General features: G+C 36.2%; 1 protein-coding gene across 22 annotated transcripts in view; it reads right to left on the bottom strand.

The window, feature by feature from the left end:
• The window catches only part of AGFG1 (ArfGAP with FG repeats 1), an 83,090-nt gene that overhangs the window by 14,789 nt on the left and 40,386 nt on the right, over window positions 1-27,915 (bottom strand). For 8 of the 22 annotated variants that reach the window (XM_081584777.1, XM_081584773.1, XM_081584774.1 and 5 more), the window contains exons 3-7: window positions 13,668-13,783; window positions 10,025-10,187; window positions 8,676-8,829; window positions 3,049-3,168; window positions 771-980 (exon numbers count right to left, since the gene is read on the bottom strand). In XM_081584777.1, coding sequence (XP_081440903.1) covers window positions 771-980; window positions 3,049-3,168; window positions 8,676-8,829; window positions 10,025-10,187; window positions 13,668-13,783 — 763 coding nt within the window. Of the gene's footprint in view, window positions 1-770; window positions 981-2,296; window positions 2,369-3,048; window positions 3,169-8,675; window positions 8,830-10,024; window positions 10,188-13,667; window positions 13,784-27,915 lie in introns of all 22 variants that reach the window. The other 14 variants (XM_081584767.1, XM_081584769.1, XM_081584775.1 and 11 more) reach the window with 2 other exon arrangements.

Here is a 27,915-nt window from a genome sequence, read left to right as displayed (position 1 = left end):
GAAATTCTCAAAGTGTTACATTAAATCTGCAAAATGGGGACAACTCAATCAAGTGCACATATACACTCATCTAATGCTGGGCCTATGTGAACTCAATCTATTAATAATATCATCTTCCCAGGGTTGTTTACAAAAAAATTAAGATAGTAATAAGAAAACACTTACTATGCACCAGATGCTGTTCTAAATACCTCTCATGCAGTAACACATACGACACAACTTTTTAAGTCAAATGCTATTTCTATTACTCTTGGAGGGGAGATGAGAAATCAAGCTCAGAGATCAGGATGCAGAATCCAGTCTGAAAGCAGACCCCGGCTGTTCTCCATACTACACTATGCACGTTGAGAGGCAAAAATACTAGCCTTATAACCATAACTGGGTATAAAACTACACTGCAAATACGCTTTATTTCTTTTTAAATAAATACTAAAATAGTAGTAGAAAATAGTTCAAAATTAATACATCATAGAAACCACCAAATAATCCTCTAGTCATCTCTTGGCCTTTAGAATAATAAAGCACAGTAAGACAAAATTAAATTTTTGTTAATTATTTCCTTTTAAATCTAGAAGTTTACAAACTAGCTTCTAGGCTTTCTAGAAACTAGTGTGGTTATTTCAGATCCAAAATGTGTTAAATAGTCACGAACATTTAGTGCAGATAAAACCTATACACAACTAAGAAAAGCATCCTCAGAATTTAATACAACCAAATGTAGAAGACTGCTTAATATACCAATTTGTATTCTTTTGTTTAAAGCTTGATACCTTGCCCAGCACTGAAGATATTGTCTAAATTAGCAAGTGCCGCATATTTGTCTGTAGTCTGTAGACCAGCTTTGTTCGCTGAAACTTTACTAACAGCTGATGCTGTTTGATGACTCTGGGAAGTATTGAAGGTTCCAAAATCAGCACTGGAGGATTTAGGGAAGTTATCAAAATGAGCAAAATTAGCATTTACTGATCCAGCACTTCCACCTGTAATAGAATAGACAGAAAACTTGAAACTGCCGGACTTTCCCAATATCCTTTGATAGATTATATGATCATTTCTTCCTAAATTAAGTGTGCTATAAGCAATCCTAAATTCTTAAAAGTAAAAACTGGCAAATGGCATTCAACTTCAATCATCTACACATGACTATTCACAATCTGCAAAACTAGATTTACAAAGGTCCTGACAACATATAGGGCAACAAGTTCCTATGTGTAATTGTGTAATTACCTATCTCGGAATGAACAAAATAATTCACAGGAGAGTCTCCATGCTACCCAGTTTGAAACTTAAAGAACATTCCGCTATATACACTATGACCTTTTACTACTCTTCCCTAAACAAACTCTGTAGGCAAGATGCAGAATAGCTTAAACTACAAAAGCTTTTGTACTTTCAATGGAGACCTGGTTAAAAAAAATCCCAGGGTAGAGGTTTAAAATGCTTTAGATATACTATTTTGATCTAAATTTCTTAAAAAGTGGTCTTTGAGCTTTAGACTTATTGTACTTGAAGAGCTACTACTCAATTCCACATAATAATTTAATGTACACACAACACTATAATGTCTTCAGTAAAATTATGCTAACATATATTTCAAGAAAAAAATAAGAGCACGTAATATATAAATAATACAAATATTACATCTACTTTATCCTACTAAGATTTTAAAGACTGTTCTATATTCTAGAATCTTCCCTAATATACTACCAAAATACTAAAAACTAGTATATATTCATTCTATGCTTCTGATGCTATACTTTTGATGTTTGTTCTTTATACCTAAACATTAGTTTCAGCAATCAAGATAGTAGATATAGATACGTGTATATACAGTTATAGATTAAACTGACAGCAAAGTGCACTTAAAGGTATTTCAGAAACAGAAAGATTACACCCTATTAAAAAAAAAAAACTTTCCATCAATCAGTTTTTTATACATTCTAAAACAAATACATGTCTTACAGAAATTAAACTCTATTTGTTTTTTATTAAAACTAAATAATGTCTGTATTTAAAAGACTGATCTATTACAAGGAACTGGTGAACAAAGCACATACTAAGTTTTCAAAATCTGTATGAAGAAAGTTATTTCAAATTAATAAAAACAATTATTAAAGCAACTGTTACTGTACACTATTGTGTTCTCCGAGTTTAGCAATAGTGAGGAGAGTAAAAGTGAGAATTTATGGAGAATTACCATGAAAAGATGATTAAAATTCTATAACTGAAAAACCTATAAAATACACCATTAAACATACAAACTAGTAAAAGATGCCTACTTGACAACAGAACTTACTGTTGGAAGCCTGGAGAGGAAAAGCTGAAGTAAATTCACCAAAACTGCAGCTAGATGAAACCATTCTAAATGCTGGACAGCCAGAAATTATGTAAATGATGAAATTTAAAGAAAAAAAAGAAAGTTGAAAGAAAAGGCTTTAAGACAATACAGAGTTAAAAGTCGAAAGAAAAGCAAACAGCCAAAGATCTAAACAAAGGTTCAATGAGTTTCTGAAAATAATACAGTTTATGGGTGAGTATTCAATGTTTAAAGACCAATTCCTGCACAGAAAACTATTTGAAGTTTATCAAAGTGATTATTAAATAATCTACTCTACTAATTATTTTCTGAAGCTTGTTGCCCTGAAAATTACTTACATTTTTATTTATTTATTTTTTTTACTTACATTTTTAGTTTTATGGAAATAATTAACTAGCTTCCTTTATTTAGAGCCTAAATTAAACCAAAACGTATTGTGTGAACCTAAAAAACTATTACTATTTTAATGTCTCCATGCGCAAGAAATTTAAGAAAGATTCATGTGCAGGAAAAGGAGAACAGATGTGAATTAGACAAAACACTAGCGTCCAGAAAAATAAAGAAAGAAAAATATAAAGATTTCAGGTTTCCCCAGAGCTTTGTAAAACAACTATTTTAAAACCAGATAATCACAGAATTTAAGTTTAGAATAATTTTCCAAAACTGTATCTACAGAGTTGTAGTCTATTTTTTAAAGTAAACATTTAATCATAATGCTTGAGAGGCTCTACCTGAAGTTTGGGGCTGAAAAGAAGAGTGACTTGCTGTGGGGAAACCTCCAAAATTACTCGAACCACTAGACTGTCCAAATGCATCAAAGTTTGCAAAATCTGCATTTGCAGAATTCTGAGCTGTAAATGGTAAGGAATAATACATGTTAATGAATATGAAAATTATAAATGAAAAATATGATAAATGAGTTTAAGAATTTTATGAAAGTTTCCATGTTTCATAACTTAAATTCATTTAGAAATCAGATTTTAAGCTCTACAAATGTTTATTTCACCCAACTTCAAGCAATTCATCAAAGGAGATACAGTACAATGATAAATTTGTACACAAATAGCCTTTGAGTGACTTCAGGAATAGTACTATAAAGTGACTCTATTAAAGGAAACTGAATTAACAGCACTAAATAACACAAGTTGCAGTAAAGCAGACAGAGATGTGGGATACAGGATACATTTGGAAAATTGAGATTTAAAATGGTGATTCACCAGTTACATGAATCATATAAAAATGGCTTGATTACATTAAAATTTTTGTTGCTTTTAAGCTTATAACTATGTTATATCATAGGATACTTAAAGCAAGTATACAAAAAGATGGACATGATCATCAAATAAACTGAAAGTGAAAGTGAAGTCGCTCAGTCGTGTCCGACTCTTTGCAATCCTGTGGACTGTAGCCCACCAGGCTCCTCCATTCATGGGATTCTCCAGGCAAGAATACTGGAGTGGATTGCCATTTCCTTCTCCAGGGGATCTTCCTCACCCAGGGATCGAACCCAGGTCTCCCACATTGCAGGCAGACGCTTTAGCCTCTGAGCCACCAGGGAAGCCCAAATAAACTGAAGAAACTCATATTTTATTAGGAGCCTGTCATTTTAAAACACACATTAACTTAAGAAACAATAAAAACTAGTAAGAATTATACCATAAATACACCTCAAACCTACTGAAAAAGACCAACTGGCATTTCCCAGCTAGTAACCAATCTAAGAGCAAAGTCCTAGGCTTCTCTAAAGTTAAAATATGTAAGGTAAAACAAAAGACTTTTTTAAAGACCAACACAGATGCTGGATAAGATTTTTACGGAGGATAAGATAAGAATAAGAAGTGGCTGATACGCAGGAAAGTGAATGCCAAGTGGTAAGAATGAAAAAGATGTCCAAAAGATGGAGAAAGGTTCTATGTCACCAACGAAGTGAGTTAGCCACTTTAAATTCCTTGGCAGGCAATTCTATTTCTAGGCAGTTTTTGTAAAACTACTACAAATGAGCATACAGCTAATTCTAATAGCTAAACAATGTATTTTTTTATAATAATGAAAAATCAGAAACTCACATGGCCAGTAATTACAGATTACTAAATTAAGGAACATCACACGATGGAATATAATGTAGTCATTAAAAAAAAACATCATTTAAAGAATATTTAGCCCAAATACTTATAGCAAAGTAAACAAGATAAATAGGTTAATAAATTTCAGATATATCTTCATGTGCTAATTTCGTTAAACATGACATCATGTGCATACAAAATCTGCATTTTAGTTCAATGGAAGTAGTGAGACTTCAGGTAGGTATCATGTCCTGAATTTGCCAAGCTTTTTCAGTGAATCTGTACTCTACTTAGAAAAAAGCCAAAAGAAATCACTAAGCAAAAAAATTGTCCATTAACAAAGTAAAACACTATTCTAGGAAGAAAATCAGCAATACTTACAGCATTTCCTGTAATTGCTGTTTTTTTTAATCTAAATGGGTATGATAATGAGCAGGGGGAGATGTACATAAAGAAGATCAGACTCCCTTTTCCTACATATCTGTGCCACTTCTCTTCCAGCATCTTCCAACCTACCACTTCTGACATGTGGAGTGCTATCCCACTTTGCTCTTGAAAACCTTTTTAAAACTAATTGTCTTGGCCCTCAAACACCACACAGAAGTACCTAAATGAAAAGGCTGCTTACTGCTTAACAACATAAATTCTGTATTTTCTGGACTCCCTACATTATTTTGTCTGTTTTTACTTAATAGGATAAAAATCAACTTTACAGGCTGAAATTTTACTTTCCCCAAAATACATATAATAGAAGAAATACTAACAGATTAAAAAAGGTTATAATTAATTTCTTGAAAAATATTTTGAAACAAGTATCTATACCAGTTTAAATTATACATAAGGTTAAACACAGTTACTGACACATTGCTACAACACCAGTAAGCAAGTACAGTTTAGTGAAAAGGGAATCTAAGAGTCAGACAACTCCATCTTAACGTAAGAAACTGTAAACCCTTGGATCAGTCCCTCATTGTTCTGGCTCTACCAGTATTCTTACTAACAATATGAGAAGATTCATTAGATGGTCTCTACTAGTAAAACCAACACTATGATTCTACAACTTATGAAAAAATAGGAATAAATTTCTTAGCAGCTTTAAAATGCTAATCCAAAGAAAATTCTAAAAGACAAAATAAGTTTATTAAGGCGAAAACAGATAATACAACTGTAAACCAAATGAATAGAGAGCATGATAAAAGTTTTCAAATTCAGAGATTATATTCCAAAAGACAAGTTTCCAAGTTTTTGTAACACTTAGCTGTACGGTTGAGAACAACAAATGAAATACATCTGTCCCTTGTAGAAACAGGAATGGGTCCCTAAGCTAGTCTGTGGCTTATAACCTCAAGTATATATGATTATGTAGTCTATAATAATATATACTGAACATTTAACTTATATTTAGAACATCATATGAGAAAAACTTACATTTAAAATGTTTCAAACATCAGGAAAAAAATTAGTTCAATGCAACCCATTTTATTAATCAAGTCTATTTTATCATATCTATAATTTTCCCGTTGTTTTCCAACCAGAGCACCAAACAAACCAATCAAATACCTATTCATTACAACAAAACAGGATTTTGTAATACTTCTATCAGTTCTTATTTGTAGATACTGAATCTACTCACTGTTTTCAACAACTTTTTACAGTAACTTTTAAAATTTCTAAGCATTATGGAATGAAACTCTGATAAATACAACTTTGGAATTAAACATTAATAATACAATAAACAAAAACTACTATCTAGAACCTCAAACAACTTTCACACAAAGAAATCCAGACTAAAAAGAATGTGACAAAATAGTAAAGATGCTTTTTATATCATCTTATTCAAAAAATACAAGTCAACTCAGTTTAGAATTTAAGGTACTAAGTCAATGAGCCTGAATCTTGCCAAGAGCTGTCTTTACACTTCAGTGAGCAACAGATACTCATGAAAAAGGAAAAAAAAATAAAAATGTAGAGACCAGAGGATAACAGCCAGCAACTCTCATCAAATTCAGATAACAGACTTCATTCCATCTATACAATATTTTAGATTATTTTCATCAATTCCTAACATTTAAAGAGAGCATTTCAACAAGATTTCTTGCTTCTCTTAAAAGAATCCATATATTAGGAACCCTGAGCCCACATTTCCATGCGGCAGCAGATTACAGAACATCCGCCTGTGAAAGGGGCACTGTGGTCCCTTCCACAGTGCATTACACTACTCATCTGTGTTAACTGGGTGGCAAGGCAATTGAGTTTGACATCCCTCATATAAGATGTGACAATAATCAATGACAGTTCACAGTTTTTGCGATATGTTTATTACCAGGCAAGATAACTATTCCATTCCATAATAAATTATGTTTCTAACTGCCCTGTATATTTCTGTAGAAGATGACTTTTCCTGAACATAATACTGACCCCATCATCGACACACATCCACACACACTAACTCAGCCAGAATGTTCAAATGAAGAAGGGTAAAGACTTCTGGTTTTTAAGCCATTAAATTGTCTTTAAAAGAACAGGTTTTCCTATAAAATAATGCTAGCTAGATTGGCTTATCTGAATAATTACTGTTTGCCATTAAAGTTTCCATTTGTCACATCAATTTGTTCTGGAGAAAGTTTTCACCCAATTATTTTTTTTTTTGAAATGAGAATTTCAGGGCAAGAATTCAGCTATCAATGACTTTAAATCTGTGAACCATGTATGAAAAAGTAAAAACTCAGAGTGCTTACAAAGGTTCTGGGAAAAGATATTTCAGACTGAACTAAGACATTGGCTTACACTTAAAAACTACGTAGGTAAAAAGTAAAAGATGGCATCAACTATACTAGAAGGGAAAATAAATAAGTAATTTTATTAGCTTTTTCTTGCAATATCCATATATATTTTTTATGCTCCTGGAATCAAATGAGGTAAGAAAAGAGTAATCTGAGTGGTCCTTTGTAAAAACAAAAGAACTTTAGGCTAAAAAATTATTACCCTCAGGCAACCTGACCTAATCTACATGGTTATTAAACTACTTCCTCACAGACTATCTGTCCTCTACTATATATCTGTCATATGTGGAAGGTATTTAATACCTTCAATCAATCTGATAAAATCATACATTGCTATTTTTTAACATTTATATAATGTTACAATTAAATAATGACAATTATTTTCAAAAAGCATTTTAAAGGAGTTACTGAAAATATAAGGGTAATCATGGTACAAATTAGTCTGTGGAGTACAGTGACTTGTCTATTTTTTTTGCTAATATGGCTACATAGAAAAGTGTAAGTAACATTAATCCCCTGACCTGCAAATATTCACAAATTGCATTCAGAAACCAAACACACACACACACACACACACACACACAAAAAACATGAAATAAGTTGAAAATTTATAAGAGTTTGGCAGCTACTTATCTATCATTTCAAATTATATTTCAATAAGCCTAAAATTGAGATAAATAGAATAATTCATAAATTACAGAAGCTTCACTCTCTATTCATTGATTCTTCCACCAACTCTTTTGACCATCATTCAAAAAGCAAGAGGTGAGAACAGAGAGCTGGAGCTCCTGTCTGCTCAGAGAAGGAACAACTGGCTTCCCGCCTGGAGGATGAAGGGGAAAGATTCTTTTCAGTCTCCTTCTGGACTTCTGCTACTTGGCTAATATAAGAAAATGGAAAACCTACCACAGCCCCAACAACTTGAGCTTCCTGATTTCTTACCCTTCTCAGTATAATCTCTCTTGAAAGAAATCTTCATCCTAGGATCTCTTTTTAAAGTAAACACATACAGACACAAATATACATAAATTACACCACAATTTCCTGCTGTAGCATAGTCTTAGAAAATGTTTTTATTGATATTTAAAACAAAAATTCCTTTAATGCTTCATAGAAACATGGCTGAAGGTTTTCTATAATTTTCCAAATTATCTCAAACAGCATATTTTTTTGATACATATACATGAAATAATTTGTACCATTATTATCCAACTATAAGCCAGGACATGAAACTGAAAGGAAAAAAAGGGCAGAGAGCATCACAATTTCACAGGTGAGTAAAAGAAGGTAAAGTAAGTCCCAAAATACAAACAGGAAACCAATTCAGTAAGTACTGGCTTCTGTCATATTTGTAAAACAGTGAAATACATACACGCAAAAATATAAAGCAAAGTCTCAAATTATCAAATAAAACTGCTTCAAAATGACCAAATGAATTCTTAATTTAGTGCTCCACATTAAATTTGATGATTATTCAAACACTGGCAAAAGCTGCTAGGAAAAAACACTTACCTGCATGACTGTTGAAATGTGCAAAGTTAGCAAAATTGGCTGTAGCTGTTGACTGAGGTGCTGGAGCAGCAAAGATGTCTGAGCCAAGATCACTTAAAAGGTCAAACTGCTTCTTTTCCTGCTGCTGCCCTTGGGAGCGACCTACAACAGGGGACTATAAACCACATATTAACTACAAAGAGCTTCCAGCTAGATTTGCTAAACTTTTATAAAACTATTTCCAATTCACCAAGCTTAAAACAGTTTAAAGATTATATTATCTACTTGTAGAGTTTTGAATAAAAAAAAAGTAAAGTGAAGTCGCTCAGTCGTGTCCAACTCTTTGCGACCCCATGGACTGTGGCCTACCAGGCTCCTTCGTCCATGGGATTTTCCAGGCAAGAGTACTAGAGTGGGTTGCCATTTCCTTCTCCAGGGGGTCTTCCCAACCCAGGGATCGAAGCCGGGTCTCCCACATTGCAGGCAGACGCTTTTACCGTCTGAACCGTGTTTTCTGAAAGCACAAATTTTCAACATCTATGCCCATAATTATCTTTTAAGTACAGAGTCAAAAGTGATGAAGTATAATTACAGCAGTTGTTACACCTCATGACACAAACAGGCTTATTGCTAACTGAGTATGATGATAAGGCTTTCACAGAACAAATCTTTTATCCAAGGGAAGAGTTACAATATACTGACTTTACCCTTCTCTTCATTTTTTACTCAAAGCTTTGGTGAAAATGGAGCAATTTATCTAGCTGCCCTAGTACATGCATTTTTTAAAAGGGTGGAATTTAATTCAAATAACAACATTCTTCAGAATCATTCTTATGTAAGACAGACATAATGCCACACAGTAACAGATTTGTCATAACTCATCTGACTGTCATAAAGTATAGAAGCATAAACTCTAGACACCAACTGCTGAAAAGACTTCAGTCTACTCAGTTTTTTAGAATAAGTTATGTAATGCAAAGCTACCTGCGTTTCAGTGATAAACATGTTTCACCATCAGGATGGGGAAAAAATTCTGTGCTTGAGAAATCCTTTCCTGTAAAAGTATATCACAAAGGCTATACTGTTCTAAATAACTCTGATGGTCACCACAGATTCATGTTTTACCACTGTATGTTACATCTATGACAATGCTCCTGTATACCTTTACAAACTCATATTCACAATAGCAAAAACCACAAAAATAGACACACTCCAACCACTTAACCAAGTATCTTTTAATGCATTATAAACCATTAGGACATAATGCTACTGGTATACAAGTAGCATTATGCAACTGTCTTAATTCCCAAATTCACTGTACTCAATCCTCCTTATGTAGAATCTTCTACAAAGACTTAAAACTGACTCACCTGACTAGGTGTGCCCTTATTTAAGTGCAGTGCTGGTGCAGAATCTCCTAAAAGAGACTTCAGTGGTTTGACCTCAGGTGTGCTGCTCGTGCTGCTGGCAGAGGACCCTGAAATAGATGCATGGACTGACGCCACCACTTTGGCTTGTTCTGGTGGGACATACCTAAAACATAGGAAAAGTTGAACAGGCAGTTAACTAAGGAAGAGGTAGGGAATACTAAGCTCAAAAAGCTTAACTCTATAATTTTGTACAAGACTGCTTCGATACTACTCTTATTTCAAAACCCTCTTAGAATTGATACCGTAAGAGTACACTTAATTAAAATATTCAGAGAAAAGGTAATCAAAGAGCAACCACAAAACTTGCTTCAATTATTTACTTACAGTTTTTCTAAGATAACAATATTAACTGCGTTTTTTTAAAAAGAAGACTTGTAGTTCATCATGATGATAGTTAATAACTCTAATTTTTAAAAACCAATGTACTGTAAGGTCATAAATAACATTTGAAAACTGAGCAAAAGGAAGGAAAAATACTTATTATGTTACAGTTAATAGCCCAAAATATAAAGGTCTATTACAAATCTATAAGAATAAGATGAACTACTTAATTTTTAAACGGACAGAAGCAACTCACCAAGGGAGACACAGAAATGAAAACATTTTTAACCTAATAAAAAATGTAAATTAAAATGACACGCATTTGGTCTGAGTATAAACTACAAATTTTGTTACTCTCTATTAAAATACTCTGTGCCCCAGAAGTACCATTTCCAGTAACCTATCCTTAGGCAATAATTGGGTTAAGTGTAAATAAGTGTATGTTACCATAGCACTCTTTAAAATTTCAAAAAAAACGGCAATAAACCAAAATTCACCAGGAGAAAAATGCTTAAAAGGGTTATGCTAACATCTATATAATACACAGCTTCTCTATCTTGACATGGAAAGATGTCCATAAGACTTTACAGGTCTTTCAGGTTTGACTCCAGTCACGTAAGGATTCATGGGGTGAAAGGAATAAAGGAAAGAAAGGGGAAGTGAGAATACAATGCCCACATATGAGCAGTGCTATCTCCAGGGCTGGCACTGTGTGAGAGCTCTTGCTCTGTGTTTCTGGATTTGGTTCTAACTACCCTCGTTCCCCATATCACACAGGTGGGAGAAGCAGAAAAGCAGAGTTTTTCTACTGTGTTCCACATGTGTGTGCGTCTGTGCTCAGCTGTGTGTGACTCTTTGCGACCCCATGGACTGTAGCCCGCCAGGGTCCTCTGCCTATGTTCCAGAATCAGAGTTCAAATCCTAGCTCCATCACTCAACAGATGTGAAATCCAGGGCAAACGACTTCAGCACACTGTGCCTCTGAATTTTCTTCTAAAACACTAAAATATGGTTACTATGAGGTATCAACAAATTAACATTTACAGTGTCCTGGTACACAAGTGTTGGCTATTACCAAATTATATAATAATCACAATAAAACTTATAAAACAAAAAAACAATAAAACTTCTGTTTTTTTCAGTATATGGAAGAGATGAAAACAGGAAATTACATTTTCCCATAGTTTGGCTTATCAGTGGTGATGCCAATTTCTGAGAATAGCTAAGTCTTTTTAAAGCATAAAATCAGGTAAGAATCTTTGGCTCAAAGGCTTATGTAGCTACAAGTAAAAAAGCTAACTAAGCAAGTACAGCATAGGAAGTGAGTTCAAAAACTGGTTAAAAGAATAATTTCAAAAACCCTTTAGATGACAGCACCAGCCTCAATGTCTTAAGTGAGGCTGCCCACAGTGAGAGGGTTTTTAGGGAGACTGCATTTGGATAACGCTTATGTTGCAGAGAAGGAAATGGCAACCCACTCCAGTCTTCTAGCCTGGAAAATACCATGGAGCCTAGCAGGCTCCTCCATCCATGGGGTCGCAGAGTTGGACACGACTGAGCGACTTCACTTTCACTAATGTCGCATTACAAACGCAATGCACCACCCACTAGGTACATATCACAGGTGTGCAGGAGCATAAGTTTAAAATGCAAAGGTCCCAGCCTACCTGAATGCTAGTCATTCCCTCTCCCCTACCCACCAACTGAAGTCTGTATTTGTCTTACTCATTACTATTCTGTTTCTCAGGACAGAAAAGGTAACACAAATTACAATTATTTGAGGTTTACAATTATTTGGTTATGGTTTGAATAAATAATTTTTATTATTTTATTTTGTGGCTATTATCACTAATGCAGGGAGAGGGGACTTCCAGTTTTAATTCTATCAACTCTTATTCACACACACTTTCCTCTTATCAGCTGAAGCTGAAGCATCTGAAAACCCAACTAAGTTCTATTCAAACTAACTCTGAGCTGGTAAAAGTGAAACTTGGGAAAATGAAAAATTAGGCCAAGGCTATCAAGGAGAAAGGTCTTAACTACAGGATAAAAGGCCAGGGAAATTTAGAACTAAAATGATAAAAAGACAATTATATCCTTCATTTTAAGAGAATTATTTATGGCACCATGTTTTTACTATCACCTCATCTTCTAAGTTTTTTTTTCCTTTCCTAAACTAAAATCTTGCTGTTATTTTTTCTTCTATATTCATACCTAATGTTTCTAGTAATGCTGAATATGGCCCTGGCAAAAATTAGTCTCCTCTAGAGAACAGTAAGAATACAAAGTTCACAGAACATACAAATCAGAGCCGCTTCTTTCTACTATGCTCACCTAATGGAGGTGGAGATATCTCACTCATAACCACAGCAAGTATTCCCTCAACTAGAACAGGTTTTTGAAGATATTCTCTGGGTTAAAATATAGTTCCTCTGGCAAACAAGAGGCCATTTACTTCTTCATTATCCCTCTATTTATGATTCTCTCTCATCTTTTTAACTTCTCAAGAAGGAAAATACACACTACTGAAACTAAAATACACACACTAAAGAAATAACCAAGAATTCATCACTAATGAATCTTAGTAAGCTGACTTAACTTGTTCTCATACAGCTAAAACTGAAGAGCTCAAAGTAGCTGAACACTAGTTCTACGAATATACCCTTGCTCTGCTTTAAAACACTTCACTAGCTACTCGTACATCTGTTTCAACTCCTTTTCAAAAATTAACATCTGACAGATTTAGTTTAAAAAGTATAAACACTCCCTTCTTAACAAGGTAGAAAAATGACTTCTTGGGTGGGTAGTGAGGGGTATTTTGAGCAAAGAATTATGGCAACCTGCAATTAAGTGAATAGACTGCTCCATGAGTGCTTTAGCGCAGTGCTTACTATATAAAAGAAACTACAAAAACACTTGCTAAATGAAGGAAGACTTTTAAGAAAGGAGGTTTTACATGACCATAATGTCTAGAGAAGCTAACAGGGATAGTAAAGGTTTAGAAGGAAGAATCCCCGACTTCCCAAAAAAGGGTAAGAGGCCTGGTGGTGACAAAAAGGCTACTGCCAGGCACAGACGAGTTAGGATAAAGCAGGAGTAAAGGTTTTTGGAAATCAAATCCAATAAAAGCCAAAATATAATGAGTATCTACATATTTCCTTATTTCCTGTCTACCTATTTCCTTCCTTCCTGTTATACTAATCTTACCCATAATTAATGCAATCTGGGGAGCCTTTGCTCTAAATAGAAACTATTCACTCACCATCTTTTCTTTTCATATTTTTCTTGTAGGAACTCTTTCACTTTTTGTGGATCCCTGAAGTCTGGAATTGCTGAAGATCTATCATCAAATAATCCTAGCCAAATCTGTTTACAGACCTTTGGAAAGAATTACAAAAACAAAATTGTTAAATTCAACATCTTAATGAAATTTTAAGAGATAATTAAGATTCATTCAGAAAGCTAACCTACTTTAATTTTAATAATATTGCTTTCAATGAGGATATTAATCACAATGAGCAATGAAGCAGCAACAAATGAAGGAACTATATTTATTTTAATGTTATAGCATGCAGTGAAGTCTTATCAACAGCATCACAAAGACCAGCTCCTCAAAGGGAAATAAATAGTGAAATGGGATCTAAGAGGACTTCAGATTGTTTGATCTTAGAATAATCATAAACTGTAAACCATTAGCAAAGTCATGTAACCTTTATGAACCTCAGTTCCTTCACCCCTATGAAACAAAGGAATTTGATCAGCAATCTCTTAAATCCTTGACAGGTTTAAAAATCAACCAAAAAGAACAAATAAAAAGTACTAGAATCATACACAATTTGCTTTTAAAGTATAATATAAGAAAAATACAAGGCAGCTATGACTCTAACTTTATAACTGCCTCCTATACTTTTTTTTCCCCTAATGGCTAAAAAATGAGAATCTAAGATTATCTAACTTTTTAGTAAAAATCAAAGAAACAAAATGATGCAGTACTCAAATAGGATACAAAGTATAAAGAGAAGTGTACAGAAAAAGCTGATAAGGTGTGCTTCATCAAAATTTAAAACTGTTGCTCTTCAGATAAGGCAAGCCACCAACTGATAAAAGGAAGTTACAAAATGTTAAAGAGTGTACAGAAAATTTGAACAGACACTTCATCAAAGAAGATATACAGATGACAAATAAGCAGCCCAAGATCACAGGCCATGTAGAAAATGCAAATTAAAACAACACTGAGCCCCACTACACAGACACCCATACAAACCACCATAATGGCCAAACAAAAAGACTAAAGCAAGACAAAGCGAGGCTTTTTTCATGAACTGTATCAATCAGAAATGTAATGGAGCATGAGTTTCTGCGTTTGATCCCCAGGACCCGCACCAAAAAAAAAGTAATGGAGAAAATGCTTTATGAAGCTTCCCCTAGAAGAATTTTCCTTTTCTCCTCTACAGACCATTGTTTAACTCTCTTGTGCCATTAAGTTTTTGATACAGAAGAGTTATTTCTGGACGTTCTTATAAATAAGTGTATGATTACTGAAATAGTTGGTGTTTTGACAAATATTTATTACAGTAATCCAGAAATTACTACTCTACCCACCTCAAGCTACACAGAATGCTTATTTCTGAAATAATAAAGGTTCTAGCCAAAAAAAAAAAGACTGGCCATATCATATATGGAACAACAAGAATTCTCAAGAATGTAAAAATGGTACAATCAGTTTAGAAGATGGTTGGCAGTTTCTTAAAAGTTAAACCTATACCTACCATACGACCCAACCATCCCATTTCTAAGTAAGAACTTATTTGTACACAAACGTTCACAGCAGCAGTGTTTACAGTAGCAAAGACATGGAAACAACCTAAATGTCCATCAACAGAGGAATGGATAAAGATGTGGTACATATGTATAAAATGGGACACTATTCAGCCACAAAAAGAATGAAATAATGCCATTTGCAGCAATATGGACCTAGCAATGGACCTAGAAATTATCATACCAAGTGAGGTAAGTCAAAGAAAGACAGATATCATACGATATCACTCATATGTAGAATCTAATTTTTTTAAAAAAGATATAAATGAACTTATTCACAAAGCAGAAACAGACTTACAGATATTGAAAACAAATTTATGGTTACCAAAGGGGAAATTGTAGGGGAAGGGGGGAAAAATCAGGAGCTTGGGATGAAGACACACACAACTACTATATACATGATAACCAACAAGGATCTACTGTATAGCACAGGGAACTCTACTCCATATTCTGTGACAACCTATGTGAGAAAAGAATCTAAGAAAAGAAAAACACGTGTGTGTATATATATAGAACTGAATCATTTTACTTTTTAGTTTCACATTTTAGTTTTACACATGAAACTAACACAATGTTGTAAGTCAAGTATACGCCAAAAAACTTGATATTTTTTTAAAAAGTCCACATGAGACTCTTCTCAACCAGAAACCTGTAATGATTCTCCCAAAATGTTATTTTAAAAGATTCTATGGCTTTAAAATTACATTCATAAAGAAATAACTGGTAGCTCCTAATTCTTTTATTTAAAAAATTTCCAAGTGAGAAAACAAGATATTTGCTCAAAGACTTATTAAACTGTAATTGAAAGCATTAGCTTAGGATAATTTATGACATTTAGTCTTTGTATTCCAAACCCCTATTAACTGTCTTAGCACTCATCATGGTAATATACAGCAAAGATGGAGTGCTTGATGACAAGATCTATAGATACCTGAATTAGTGGCCTGTCACTCAGGGCTTCCCAGGTGGCAATAGTGGTAAAGAATCAGCCTGCCAATGCAGGAGACATAAGAGATGCGAGGTTTAATCCCTGGGCCAGGAAGATCCCCAGAAGGAGGGTATGGCAATCCACTCCAGTATTCCTGCCTGGGGAAATCCATGGAAGGAGGAGCCTGGCGGGCTGCAGTCCATAGCGAGGAAAAGAGTCGGACACGACTGAAGTAATTTAGCACGCACGCATGCACAAGTCACTCAAAATTTCATACTAACTGCTGGAGGGTCTGTTCTTTCTCCCTGACAGGTCAAACCGTTAGTGAAAATCGTGAAACCTCACTGCCTCGGTCCACTACAAACTCATGCTATCTTACTATCAAAGTTCCATGATGTTGTTGTGTGTAGTCGCTCAGTCGTAGCCCGCCAGGCTCCTTCGTTCATGGGATTTTCCAGGCAAGAAAACTGGAGTGGGTTGCCATTTCCTTTTCCAGGGGATCTTCCGGACCCAGGGAATGAACTTGGGCCTCCCCCATTGCAGGCAGACTCTTAACCGTCTGAGCCACTAGGGAATCCCTTGACACAGATGATGATGTTAGTCAGCTCTTATTTCTGACTCTGCTACCCTGCAAAGGCTACTTCGTGTATTGCTCAAAATCCTAGCTATACCTGCCACTCTCGGCAGTTGATTTCTTATTCAAGTGAAGTGACTTTCAAAATGGGATTCCCCAATCTCTTGGACTGGCAGCATCAGCATCACCTAAAAACTTGTAAATGCAAATTTTTAGGAGCCACCCAAGACCTGTGGGGCCAGAACCTCAGGAGGTGGTATGCAGCAATCTGTGTCTTAGCAAGCCCTTCCAGTGATTGTGAAATGGGCCAAAGTTTGAAAACCAACTCTTTAGTAAAATCTAGGCCAGCAAATGGAAACTTCCTTCCATACGAATACTACATACAGTTTTCAGAATGTCTCAAATTTACTTAGCCGTTAAATCTCTTCCTGGGCAAGATTCATGAAACAAAGACAGTATGCCAGATATACAACTGGGAAAGTGTCACAATCCTATCTCCTTTTGATCCATTCACATTTTAATCCCTGAAAAAGTGGCTTCTGCTCCTATCATTCTTCTGGAAACTGCTATTTCAGGTTTGTAGATCTTCTGACAGAAACACACAAAGTTCTCTTTTCTCCATGTTCGTTTTGGCTTTTTTTTTTTTAGAGTAAAATAATAAACACCATCAACTGAAAAGAGAGGGTTTCTGAATTGAACGGAAAATGAGAGAGTGAATAAACTAAAACTACAGGCAGCACTAAGGTTTTAAGGTACAGATATTTAAAGTGAGATGAGTCACAACAGTTGTGTTTTCCTCTAGTCTCATTTGGCTGTTTAGGTACAAAGTAGGTAGAGTGCTGGCTTTAATCAGGTAAAATACAACAGGCGTTAAGTGAGTGGTTATAACAATAGACCTATAGACCATGGAATCAAAGCTAGGTTACGAAAAATGGAAACATGGTAAGAATGATGCACAACAAAGAAATTTAGCATCAGTGCACTGGAGGTCTTAATGGTTATACCAGAACTGTTGGAGTCAGAAATCAGAGGGCATGAGCTGGGAAGAGAGGAGCAGTGGTGGTCAGAAAACAGGACACTTACACTTGAAATCTAAGAATACAGTTACTGATATCTAAACTAGAACAAAGGATTCCTGGACATAAATCGCCAAAGAATTCAGGACGCTGAGATATCTTATGTGGACACTGGGACTGCCAGAAATGATTAATAGAAAAAAAAGATTCATCGTGTGAACTGTTAAAACATACTGAATGAGAGGGGCTGACTGGTATGACAGAGCATGTGATAAATTCTACTGACAAGAAGAACATGGGGCTGGAGGCCTTGAAACATCACTGAGGACAAGGAGGACACGTAAAAGCCATCATTTAAAAGGCTTCATACATGATGAAATTCGTTTTGATGATCTCTTTGGGGAGATGGATAATTAGTTTTAATTACAGAATAATATGGTAGGTGTGGCAGTTATGAGCCTAGTCAAGGAAACCAGACTGCCTTAATGTGAATTCCAACTCAGTTGGGTAAGAGAACCTGCTTCACTGAGATGCTGGCCGAGTTAAATGAGTTAATATGTTTTCCACTCAGAACAGGTATATACAAGTGGATTTTAAATGTTATTAGCTATTATTACTTTGGTGCCTAGTCTCTTATGTAGTTTGCAGTGGAGTGTTATGGGGTGACAAAGTAAGCAAGGATTGGAAAGCAGACGTCTTACCAGAAATGCAGCCAACTGGGGGTCTCTCATTCCTGCTGCAGACAGAATCAAACTGGTCTTAATCACCCTCTCTGAACTTCTAGGACACTTTGTATCTCTCACATGAAACTTACCACAAACTACCCTATATTAGGATTACTATGTGTCTCATCTACTTCTGCGGAGAAGACAATGGCACCCCACTCCAGTATTCTTGCCTGGAAAATCCCATGGACGGAGGAGCCTGGTAGGCTGCAATCCATGGGGTCGCGAAGAGTCGGACACGACTGAGCGAATTCACTTTCACTTTTCACTTTCATGCATTGGAGAAGGAAATGGCAACCCACTCCAGTGTTCTTGCCTGGAGAATCCCAGGGACGGGGGAGCCTGGTGGGCTGCCGTCTATGGGGTCACACAGAGTCGGACACGACTGAAGCGACTCAGCAGCAGCAGCATCTACTTCTGAATTCCCCATAATGCTGAAACAATGGGTTGTGCCATGCTAAGGGTTCAATAGCCAGGCTGATAATACTTAAAACCAGACCTTATGGAGGAATTAAAAATAAAATCACACGTCAACCAACAGAATAAATTCGTGAAATTGTCAGAATAATTTTCTCCCTTATTCTACTGCTAATCCACTTTAGAATTGCAATCATGATAACCACTGAAAGAATCTAGAATATTTTAACGTATATTTATCAGTCAGGGTCAGCCTTAGGAAACAGATGACACACTTAATTTGGGTAATCTGAGAATTGCAACAGAGACTGTCTAAAGCCGAGGTAGGCTGTAAGGAAATCACCAGTGAGAGTACAGTGTCCCAGGGTTACTAGCAACAGCAAGGCCTGCCTATAACCACCTACTGGCAGCAAAGGGAGGAGGAGAGGAAGTGGTCAGTCACCACCTTAAAATAAAGAGGGCTACTTGATGGGAGCTTTGACCGTCAATGAAAGGAGGCAGCAAGGCTACAGAAATCCCACACTAAAGAAGTTAAGAAAGTAAATATTCTATTCTAACCTTTCCCTCCTTCCTTTCTTTGATCTGCTAACAATGTTCTCCATTAGTTAAACCCTTCCAGGAGGCAAGAAACCCCACTTGTGTACCCCGACAAACCAGGTGCTTGGAGACACAACAGGGTTAAAAACTAGGGCTAGAAGGGCACATGAAAGATAAGCAGCACTGCACGTAAATCATGTAATAAATACATGCAGTGCAAGCAATTTAACAAACTCAATTCTGAAAACCAAAAATAGGGAACATCTATACTAATTCTCAATTACTCACATATAAAAGAAAGAGTTAAGAAAACAGTGGTGCATCAGGCAAATAGATATGACATGTTATAGTTTTATAATCCCCTCAAGGACAACAAAATAGAGAAACTTGCTGCAATGGATACTGACCTTTATTCAGACAACCTCATATTTTCATAAAATAGATATAAAGCATAAACAATGTAACATGACTCTACCTGTAACCTCTAGGTCCAAAGATACAAAATAAGGAAAATACAGGAAGATGTTCTGGAATTACATAAACTTTTGTCATTAAGCCAATCTACACATATCAACTAGAGTTCAGACTTTCTTTTTTTCTGCCCTTTCTCTCCTCAGTAGAGAGAGGATTATTGCCTCCTTCTATTAAGATACAATTACAGCAATTAACAATACTGCCTATAAAATACAGGAACGACTAATAGGAAACTTATAGAACTGAAAAGTTCATGAGCATAATATCCACTTTTGAGGAGCAGAAAGAAAAGATTAACAGAAATAATGATGAACAGGAAAGAACATTAGAAACTCTCTAGTGAGTTACCATGGATCTACACAAATTCTGTCAGCAACATATCATTTTGCCCTAAAAGGGACAGACAATAAGGGTTTTGGGGGCCTTAGTTTGTCCTAAAAACTCACAATCAGAAAAAATATACTTTAAATATGTGTCATGACTTAAGTTAAATACTGAAAAAAAAAAGTACATTATTAAAATTTCCTATACTCACCCAGACTACATGAGCATGACTATGCTAGTATTTCTAGGCCATCGGCTAACAGGTGTTTCTCAGTGATGGCCTATCTATAAAGGATTTATACAAACTAATAATGCTTAAAGAAATTATGACACTATCTATATGCCTTATGCAAAGATACAGATAATCCTGCATTTATATACATCCTTTTAGGATCATGTGGTATATTCCATCTTAAAATTTGGTTTTAAAAAATCTTTTAGCAAGAATTAGAACATATACAGCTGAGTAACTGAAAACAGGCACACACAAGCTCTCTGTGCAGACCACCAGGACATGAGACTTGTGAACCAGAGATCTAAATGGGTAGGTGAGGGAGTATCAGATTAAAGACTTCAAATCCAATTTATTTAATACCAGTTTGTTGCTGTTTTTTAATTTAAGCACAAACTACCTTATAATGGCTTCCTTAGCGTAGGAATCAAATTCTTCATCACCTCCCGTTTAGGTCCCAAGGGATCTAACCACTGATTAACTCTCCAAATTCATCTTACATCATCACTCTCTCCAGCCATAAAGTCTTTCCTGACCACCAATTCCAAAGGGGCAAATTCCCCACACCAAAACACACATAAACATTATCACAATGTATTATTTATTTCATAGCCCTTTATCTAACTTTTAAATGTAAATTTCACATGGCAGGTGCCTTCTCTCCAATTCGTCACTATTTATTTGTATTCTCAGTGCCTGCCAAACACAGAGTAGACACTGAATAAATATCTGGTGCATGAGTGAAAGCAACTTCCTAACAGCCATGAAAATATTATATGTACAGTAGAATTTTTGTCCCCCTTTGTTCCATCTAAAATGTACATGCTGACCTAGAACATTCAGTTTATCAACTTATGAATAAGTAATAAATTCACCAAACCAAGTTCTCAAATCAAATTTAGGCCAGACATTAACAAATTACACCTTTCAGGCTAAATCTGGCCTATAGCCTGCATTTACAGCTGAAGTTTCACTGGAACACAGACACGTCTGCTTGTTGATCTGTTGTCTAGGGCTGTTTTGCTGGGTAGTTGCAACAGGGACGCATGATCCAAAAGCCTAATATATACTATCCGGCTCTTTAAAGAAAAAGTCTGCTGACCCCTGAACTATTTGCAAGACCCCTGGACTTACTAGGATACTACCCCAGTATCCAAGAATAATATTAAATAGGACAATAAATAAAAGCCTGTTTTTGAGGTATGAGTTAATGCACATGGGGAAGACCAGAGATGAACATAAAAGAAGTCTTTTCCTGGAGGATGAACTTTCCAAGAGTGAAGACTATCTAAGGGCCAATTTATTATATACACCCATTCACTTGAGAATAACAAAGAGAGATTAATGGGTATTTCACACTTATTCTCAAAATAACTGTAATCAGAAAGAAATAGAAAAAAGAAGCAAACATTAGGACATCAGAGAGAAATCAAATGAGGTGGCTACTGCTGCTGCTAAATCGCATCAGTCGTGTCCGACTCTGTGCAGCCCCATAGATGGCAGCCCACGAGGCTCCTCCGTCCATGGGATTTCCCAGGCAAGAATACTGGAGTGGGTTGCCATTGCCTTCTCCGAAATGAAGTGGAAAGACCAATAAAACTTAATTCCAAGTGTCTGTGAGTTGTGAAGGAGACCAAGAGCTCTAATTCAGACACCTACAGTGGAGACTGAGTAAGTCAGCCAGTGTATAAACCTCACAGCACACTGTATGCCCTGTTTCATTTAATGTTTCAAATGTCAGAACCTCATTCCAGGTAGGCTCCAAAGAACCAAAACTCATCCACATTTGATCAGATAAAACAAGTTTACTCAAAGTGAACAGTAGCTCTTAAAAACTTTATGGGAACCTGGGCTGCAAACAGGAAGTCATCCAAGGCCTAGGCAGTCTGATTACCTGCTTCCTAAGCAAAGCGAAAAAGTTGGCTTAAAACTCAACATTCAGAAAACTAAGATCATGGCATCCGGCCCCATCACTTTATGGCAAATATATGTGGAAACAGTGGCTGACTTTATTTTTTTTGGCTTCAAAATCAGTGCAGATGGTGACTGCAGCCATGAAAGTAAAAGACGCTTACTCCTTGTAAGAAAAGTTATGACCAACCTAGACAGCATATTAAAAAGCAGAGACATTACTTTGCCAACAAAGGTCCATCTAGTCAAGGCTATGGTTTTTCCAGTGGTCAATATGGATGTAAGAGTTGAACTGTGAAGAAAGCTGAGCACTAAAAAATTGATGCTTTTGAACTGTGGTGTTGGAGAAGACTCTTGAGAATCCCTTGGACTGCAAGGAGATCCAACCAGTCCATCCAAAAGGAGATCAGTCCTGGGTGTTCATTGGAAGGACTGATGCTGAAACTACAATACTTTGGCCACCTGATGTGAAGAACTGACTCATTTGAAAAGACCCTGATGCTGGGAAAGATTGAGGGCAGGCAGAGAAGGGGACGACAGAGGATGAGATGGTTGGATGGCATCACCGACTCAATGGACATGAGTTTGGGTAGACTCCGGGAGTTGGTGACGGACAGGGAGGCCTGGCGTGCTACAGTCCATGGGGTTGCAAAGAGTCAGACACGACTGAGCGACTAAACTGAACTGAAGCCCTTCTCCATGCTCCCACTCCCTGCAAACACATAGTTTACACACATATGTCTCATCCCTGCTCATGTTTAATGTCAGTACAATTTTTTTTTCCTGTTTACTTGTTACGATTGCACATGGCCCAAATACATACTGCCTTTTTGGTTAAGTGACTCATCTTTTCAGTCCAGCCTCTGTGAACCTTAATTCAATTTCATAAAAGAGAGAGGATCTGATTAGACCCTAGTCCCTAGGCTTAGGCATCCAATCAGCTGTGTGTTTTGTGGCTTTCCCAGCAGAGGGAGCCTTGCCCATTTCTTCCTTCAGTAAGGGGAGCATGAGCTTGGTAAGCAGCCCCTACCTCCTAAACCCAAGTTTATTCATAAATGTAATTTATAAAGTATAAACAGCTTTATAAATGTAAGATTCATTATATTAGCCAAGGACAGTAGTCTGCAGAAAGATTATCAACTGCCCTACTTTATCAAACTAAGATGACATATGTAACTTACCCTGTATGTGTAACAAAACAATCACCTGTCTTTTTTTATACGTTATGTCTTTAGTAAGTTTCCATGTTTTAGCTAGCTAAACTTATCAATTTTACTTTTACTTTTGTGATTTCTTCCATTGCTTTTAGTCTATAAATTTCTCATACACTTAAATGTTAAAATATGTAGTCAGCTATTTTTTATTAAGGAGAAGGCAATGGCACACCACTCCAGTACTCTTGCCTGGAAAATTCCATGGACGGCGGAGCCCGGTGGGCTGCCGTCTATGGGGTCGCACAGAGTCGGACACGACTGAAGTGACTTAGCAGCAGCAGCATTTTTTATTAATTTTTCGGTAACCACTGCTTTTGTTTTTTGATGTTACCTACAAGTATATACCTCCTTAAACACTATCAATTAGTTTTTTAGTTATGAAATAATCTGTTTTACAGAAAAGTTGCAATTGTGATGGAAAGAAGTCCCATATATGCTGTTTACCCAGAGTCTAAGATCTGCTTTATCATTGCTCTCTCCAAAAAAACCTTTGGAGCCAATTAAATTATAGACGTAAACCTTGTACCTCTAAATGTGTATCTCTTAAAAATAGGGACATTCTTTTATATAACCGTAACACAATTATCAAAATCAGGAAACTAACACTTCATAATATTATCTAATCCACAGACTAACCAATTACCCTAATAGTATTCTTAATAGCAAATGGGAAAAGTTCTCCTAGTACAGTATCCATAACTGTCTTGTCTCGTTAGTCTCCTTTAATCAAGAACAGTTTCTTAGTCTGTTTTTGTCTTTAATGACCTGGACATCTCTGAACAGTATAAGCCAGTTATTTTATGGTTTTAAATTTAGGTTTCCTCATAATTAAATTTATGTTATGCATTTTGGGAAGGAATACATCAGTGATGTTGTTTCCTTCCCAGTGCATCATATCAGGAAGCACATGATGTCAATTTGTCCCGTTCCTGGTGATGCTAACTTGAATCCTTTGGTTACAATGATACAGGCCAAGGGACTTCCCTGGTGGTCCAGGGATTAAGACTGCACCTCCACTGCAGGGAGTGCAGAGTCCGTCTCTGCTCAGGGAACTAAGATCCCACGCGCCACGTGGTGTGGCCAAAAAACAAATGACAGACCAAAAAAAAGATACAGCCTAGATTTTTCCATAGTAAAGTCACTATTTTTCCCTTTAAGTTTAATAAGTATCTTGCAGGGAAATACTCTGAGACTACTATTTGTATTTTTATGGCTTTCTTTTTGGCTTCTTAACTAAAATTTTTCTGAAATTTATTTTGGCCTACCATGTCAGTTAACATTTTAACTGACTCTGCATTTATTGAATAACCAATTCCTTTCACACAGGACTGAATTTTGTAATAACTTCATATACATTTTTACTATATATAAAGACTATAGTATATCTCAGGATCTATTTTTACAGGTCTAGTCTACCACACCTTGCACTACTTTCAGAGTGCTATAATTAATGACTTCAAGTTTATATTGCAAATTACTTCCTATAAACAGAGCTATTATTTAGTATCTACTAGAGCCAATCCTATTTACTCTTCGCTTCATAAATTCTTTCCAGCTAGTTTTACTTTTTTGATCTTTTGAATAAACTTTAGAATTATTTTCTTAAAAAGGTAAAAAAAAAAATTCCCACCAATGTTTTGGTTCCATTTGTTCTAAACTTATTTGTGAAGGCTGTTAAAGCAAAGCGTTCTCATACCCAAAGACAGTATGAATCTGATAAGCAAGCTTGCCAAGAAGGAAAAATTACCAAAGGTTTGTTTCTCTCTCTACAGAGGAAGTTTTACATTTTTTACATTCCTAAAATATAACAAGAACAAACACGGAGGTAAGCAAGGGAGTAGAATGGGCAAAATGGTCTGATACTTCATTTAGAACTGAATATTAAGACGTTTTATTTACTTGTCCTGATACGAAGGAAGAACTGTTCTCAGATTATCAATGGTTTAGGGACAGCACCAGCACCAGAGGGCTACCTCCAGTATGAACAGGACTCACCCATTGTTCAGCTTCATCTAAGGCTCAATGATAGCAATTGATTCAGACGGACACTCTATTGTCTGGTTGTCCTGGTGACTGAAGGCATGCATTTGCCAGGCAGCTGACTAAGGTTGGGAATGTAGCCGTTGGCAAAGGAACAGAGACATGAACTGGCCCAAATGCAGAACAAGTCTCTGAAGTAAGCTTGATCTGTACCATATTCTACAGAAATCAATCATGAGAAGAAGAAACATTTAGTTTTCTTGGAATATTTGCAAATAGATGGCTCACAGGTTTTATAAAAAGAAGAAAAGGAATATTTAGACAAAGTCCTCCTAAGTAAAAATGGGATCTGCAGAAGTGGTCAGTTATAAACAGGTTTCCAAAAAGATTACCTAACTGTCCAAAGGGGACAACTGAACATCAACAAGAATAACTGCTACTGACCAAAATAAATAATTTCACAGTGATACACACATACACACACACATAAACACCAGCTGCTCACTGTTACAGATGTTACAGAACTAACTCATTCTGAGAACAGTTAAACATTGAGGGGGCTTCCCAGGTAGCAAAAAGTAGGACATGACTGAGCAACTAAGCACAAGCAAGCAAATATTGAGGACCACAAATGGCTTTATTTATGTGCACTGTATCTTCTGATATTTGTAAGAAATAGTTTTACTGAGATACCATATAATTCACCTATTTGTACCATTTAATGTTTTTAGTATATTCACAAGAGTTGTGACACTATCACAACCAAATTTTAGAATATTTACTATCACCGGAAGAAAACCCACACCCATTAGCAGTTGCTCTATACTAACCCCATGTCTTAGGCAATACTGTTGTTCAGACACTCAGCTGTGTCTGGCTCTGTGACCCCACAGACAGCAGCACGTCAGGCTTCCCAGCCCTTCACCACTTCCCAAAGCTTGCTCAAACTCATGTCCATTGAGTCAGTGATGCCATCCAACCATCTTGTCCTCTGTCGCAATATTAATACAGTTTTAACAACAATAAAACTACTGTATGCTAATGTAATCGATTTTTAATTGTAAAAATAGCTATATTTTCTAAAAAATAAAGAGTGGCACTGCTATATATTTTACAAATTTCATTAGTACCTGGTTAAACAGAGGAAAGTTGATTTCTCATCAGCTGCTGCATTTTTATGTTATGCAGCTTCTGGAAAACTCCACTATATATTCATGAGACTGGGAGTAAATACTACAAATCAAGTCTGAGAATTATTATTTAAAAAATCTTGACCTTACAGAACCCCTGCAAAGGTCTCAAGGATTCCCCTCTCACAGGATCCTAGACTAAGTTATAACCATTTTACCATTCCTACGAAATGGATATAGACAGAGTATTAGCCACCCCACCCCAACACACACACAGACACAAAAACGCCTCTCCACAAAAGAACACAACACCCAACCTATGAGACACCGAGTCTTCTCCCTTCCCTCAGCTAAACGTAAATCTTAGGAATCTACTCGATTTGACTATCAATTTATAGGTAACTGAGATGACACAACTGCACTCATCTCACACGCTAGTAAAGTAATGCTTAAATTTCTCCAAGCCAGGCTTCAGCAATACATGAACCGTGAATTTCCAGATGTTCAAGCTGGTTTTAGAAAAGGCAGAGCAACCAGAGATCAAATTGCCAACATCCGATGGATCACTGAAAAAGCAAGAAAGTTCCAGAAAAACATCTAGCTCTACTTTATTGACTATGCCAAAGCCTTTGAGTGAATCACAATAAACTATGGAAAATTCTTCAAGAGATGGGAATACCAGACCACCTGACCTGCCTCTTGAGAAACCTGTATGCAGGTCAGGAAGCAACAGTTAGAACTGGACATGGAACAACAGACGGGTTTCAAATAGGAAAAGGACTACGTCAAGGCTGTATATTGTCACCCTGCTTATTTAACTTACATGCAGAGTACATCATGAGAAACGCTGGGCTGGAAGAAGCACAAGCTGGAATCAAGATTGCCGGGAGAAATATCAATAACCTCAGATATGCAGATGACACCACCCTGATGGCAGAAAGTGAAGAACTAAAGAGCCTCTTGATGAAAGTGAAAGAGGAGAGTGAAAAAGTTGGCTTAAAGCTCAACATTCAGAAAACTAAGATCACGGCATCCGGCCCCATCACTTCATGGCAGATAGATGGGGAAAGAGTGGAAACAGTGGCTGACATTATTATTCTGGGCTCCAAAATCACTGCAGATGGTGACTGCAGCCATGAAATTAAAAGACGCTTACTCCTTGGAAGGAAAGTTATGACCAACCTAGAGAGCATATTCAAAAGCAGAGACATTACTTTGCAAACAAAGGTC

The sequence above is a fragment of the Giraffa tippelskirchi genome, chromosome 3, assembly GCF_054371585.1.
Source record: "Giraffa tippelskirchi isolate mGirTip1 chromosome 3, T2T-mGirTip1v1.2.pri, whole genome shotgun sequence".
Taxonomy (NCBI): domain Eukaryota; kingdom Metazoa; phylum Chordata; class Mammalia; order Artiodactyla; family Giraffidae; genus Giraffa; species Giraffa tippelskirchi.
The sequence above is the reverse complement of the archived record's forward strand: the minus strand, read 5'-3'. Positions and strand labels throughout refer to the sequence as shown.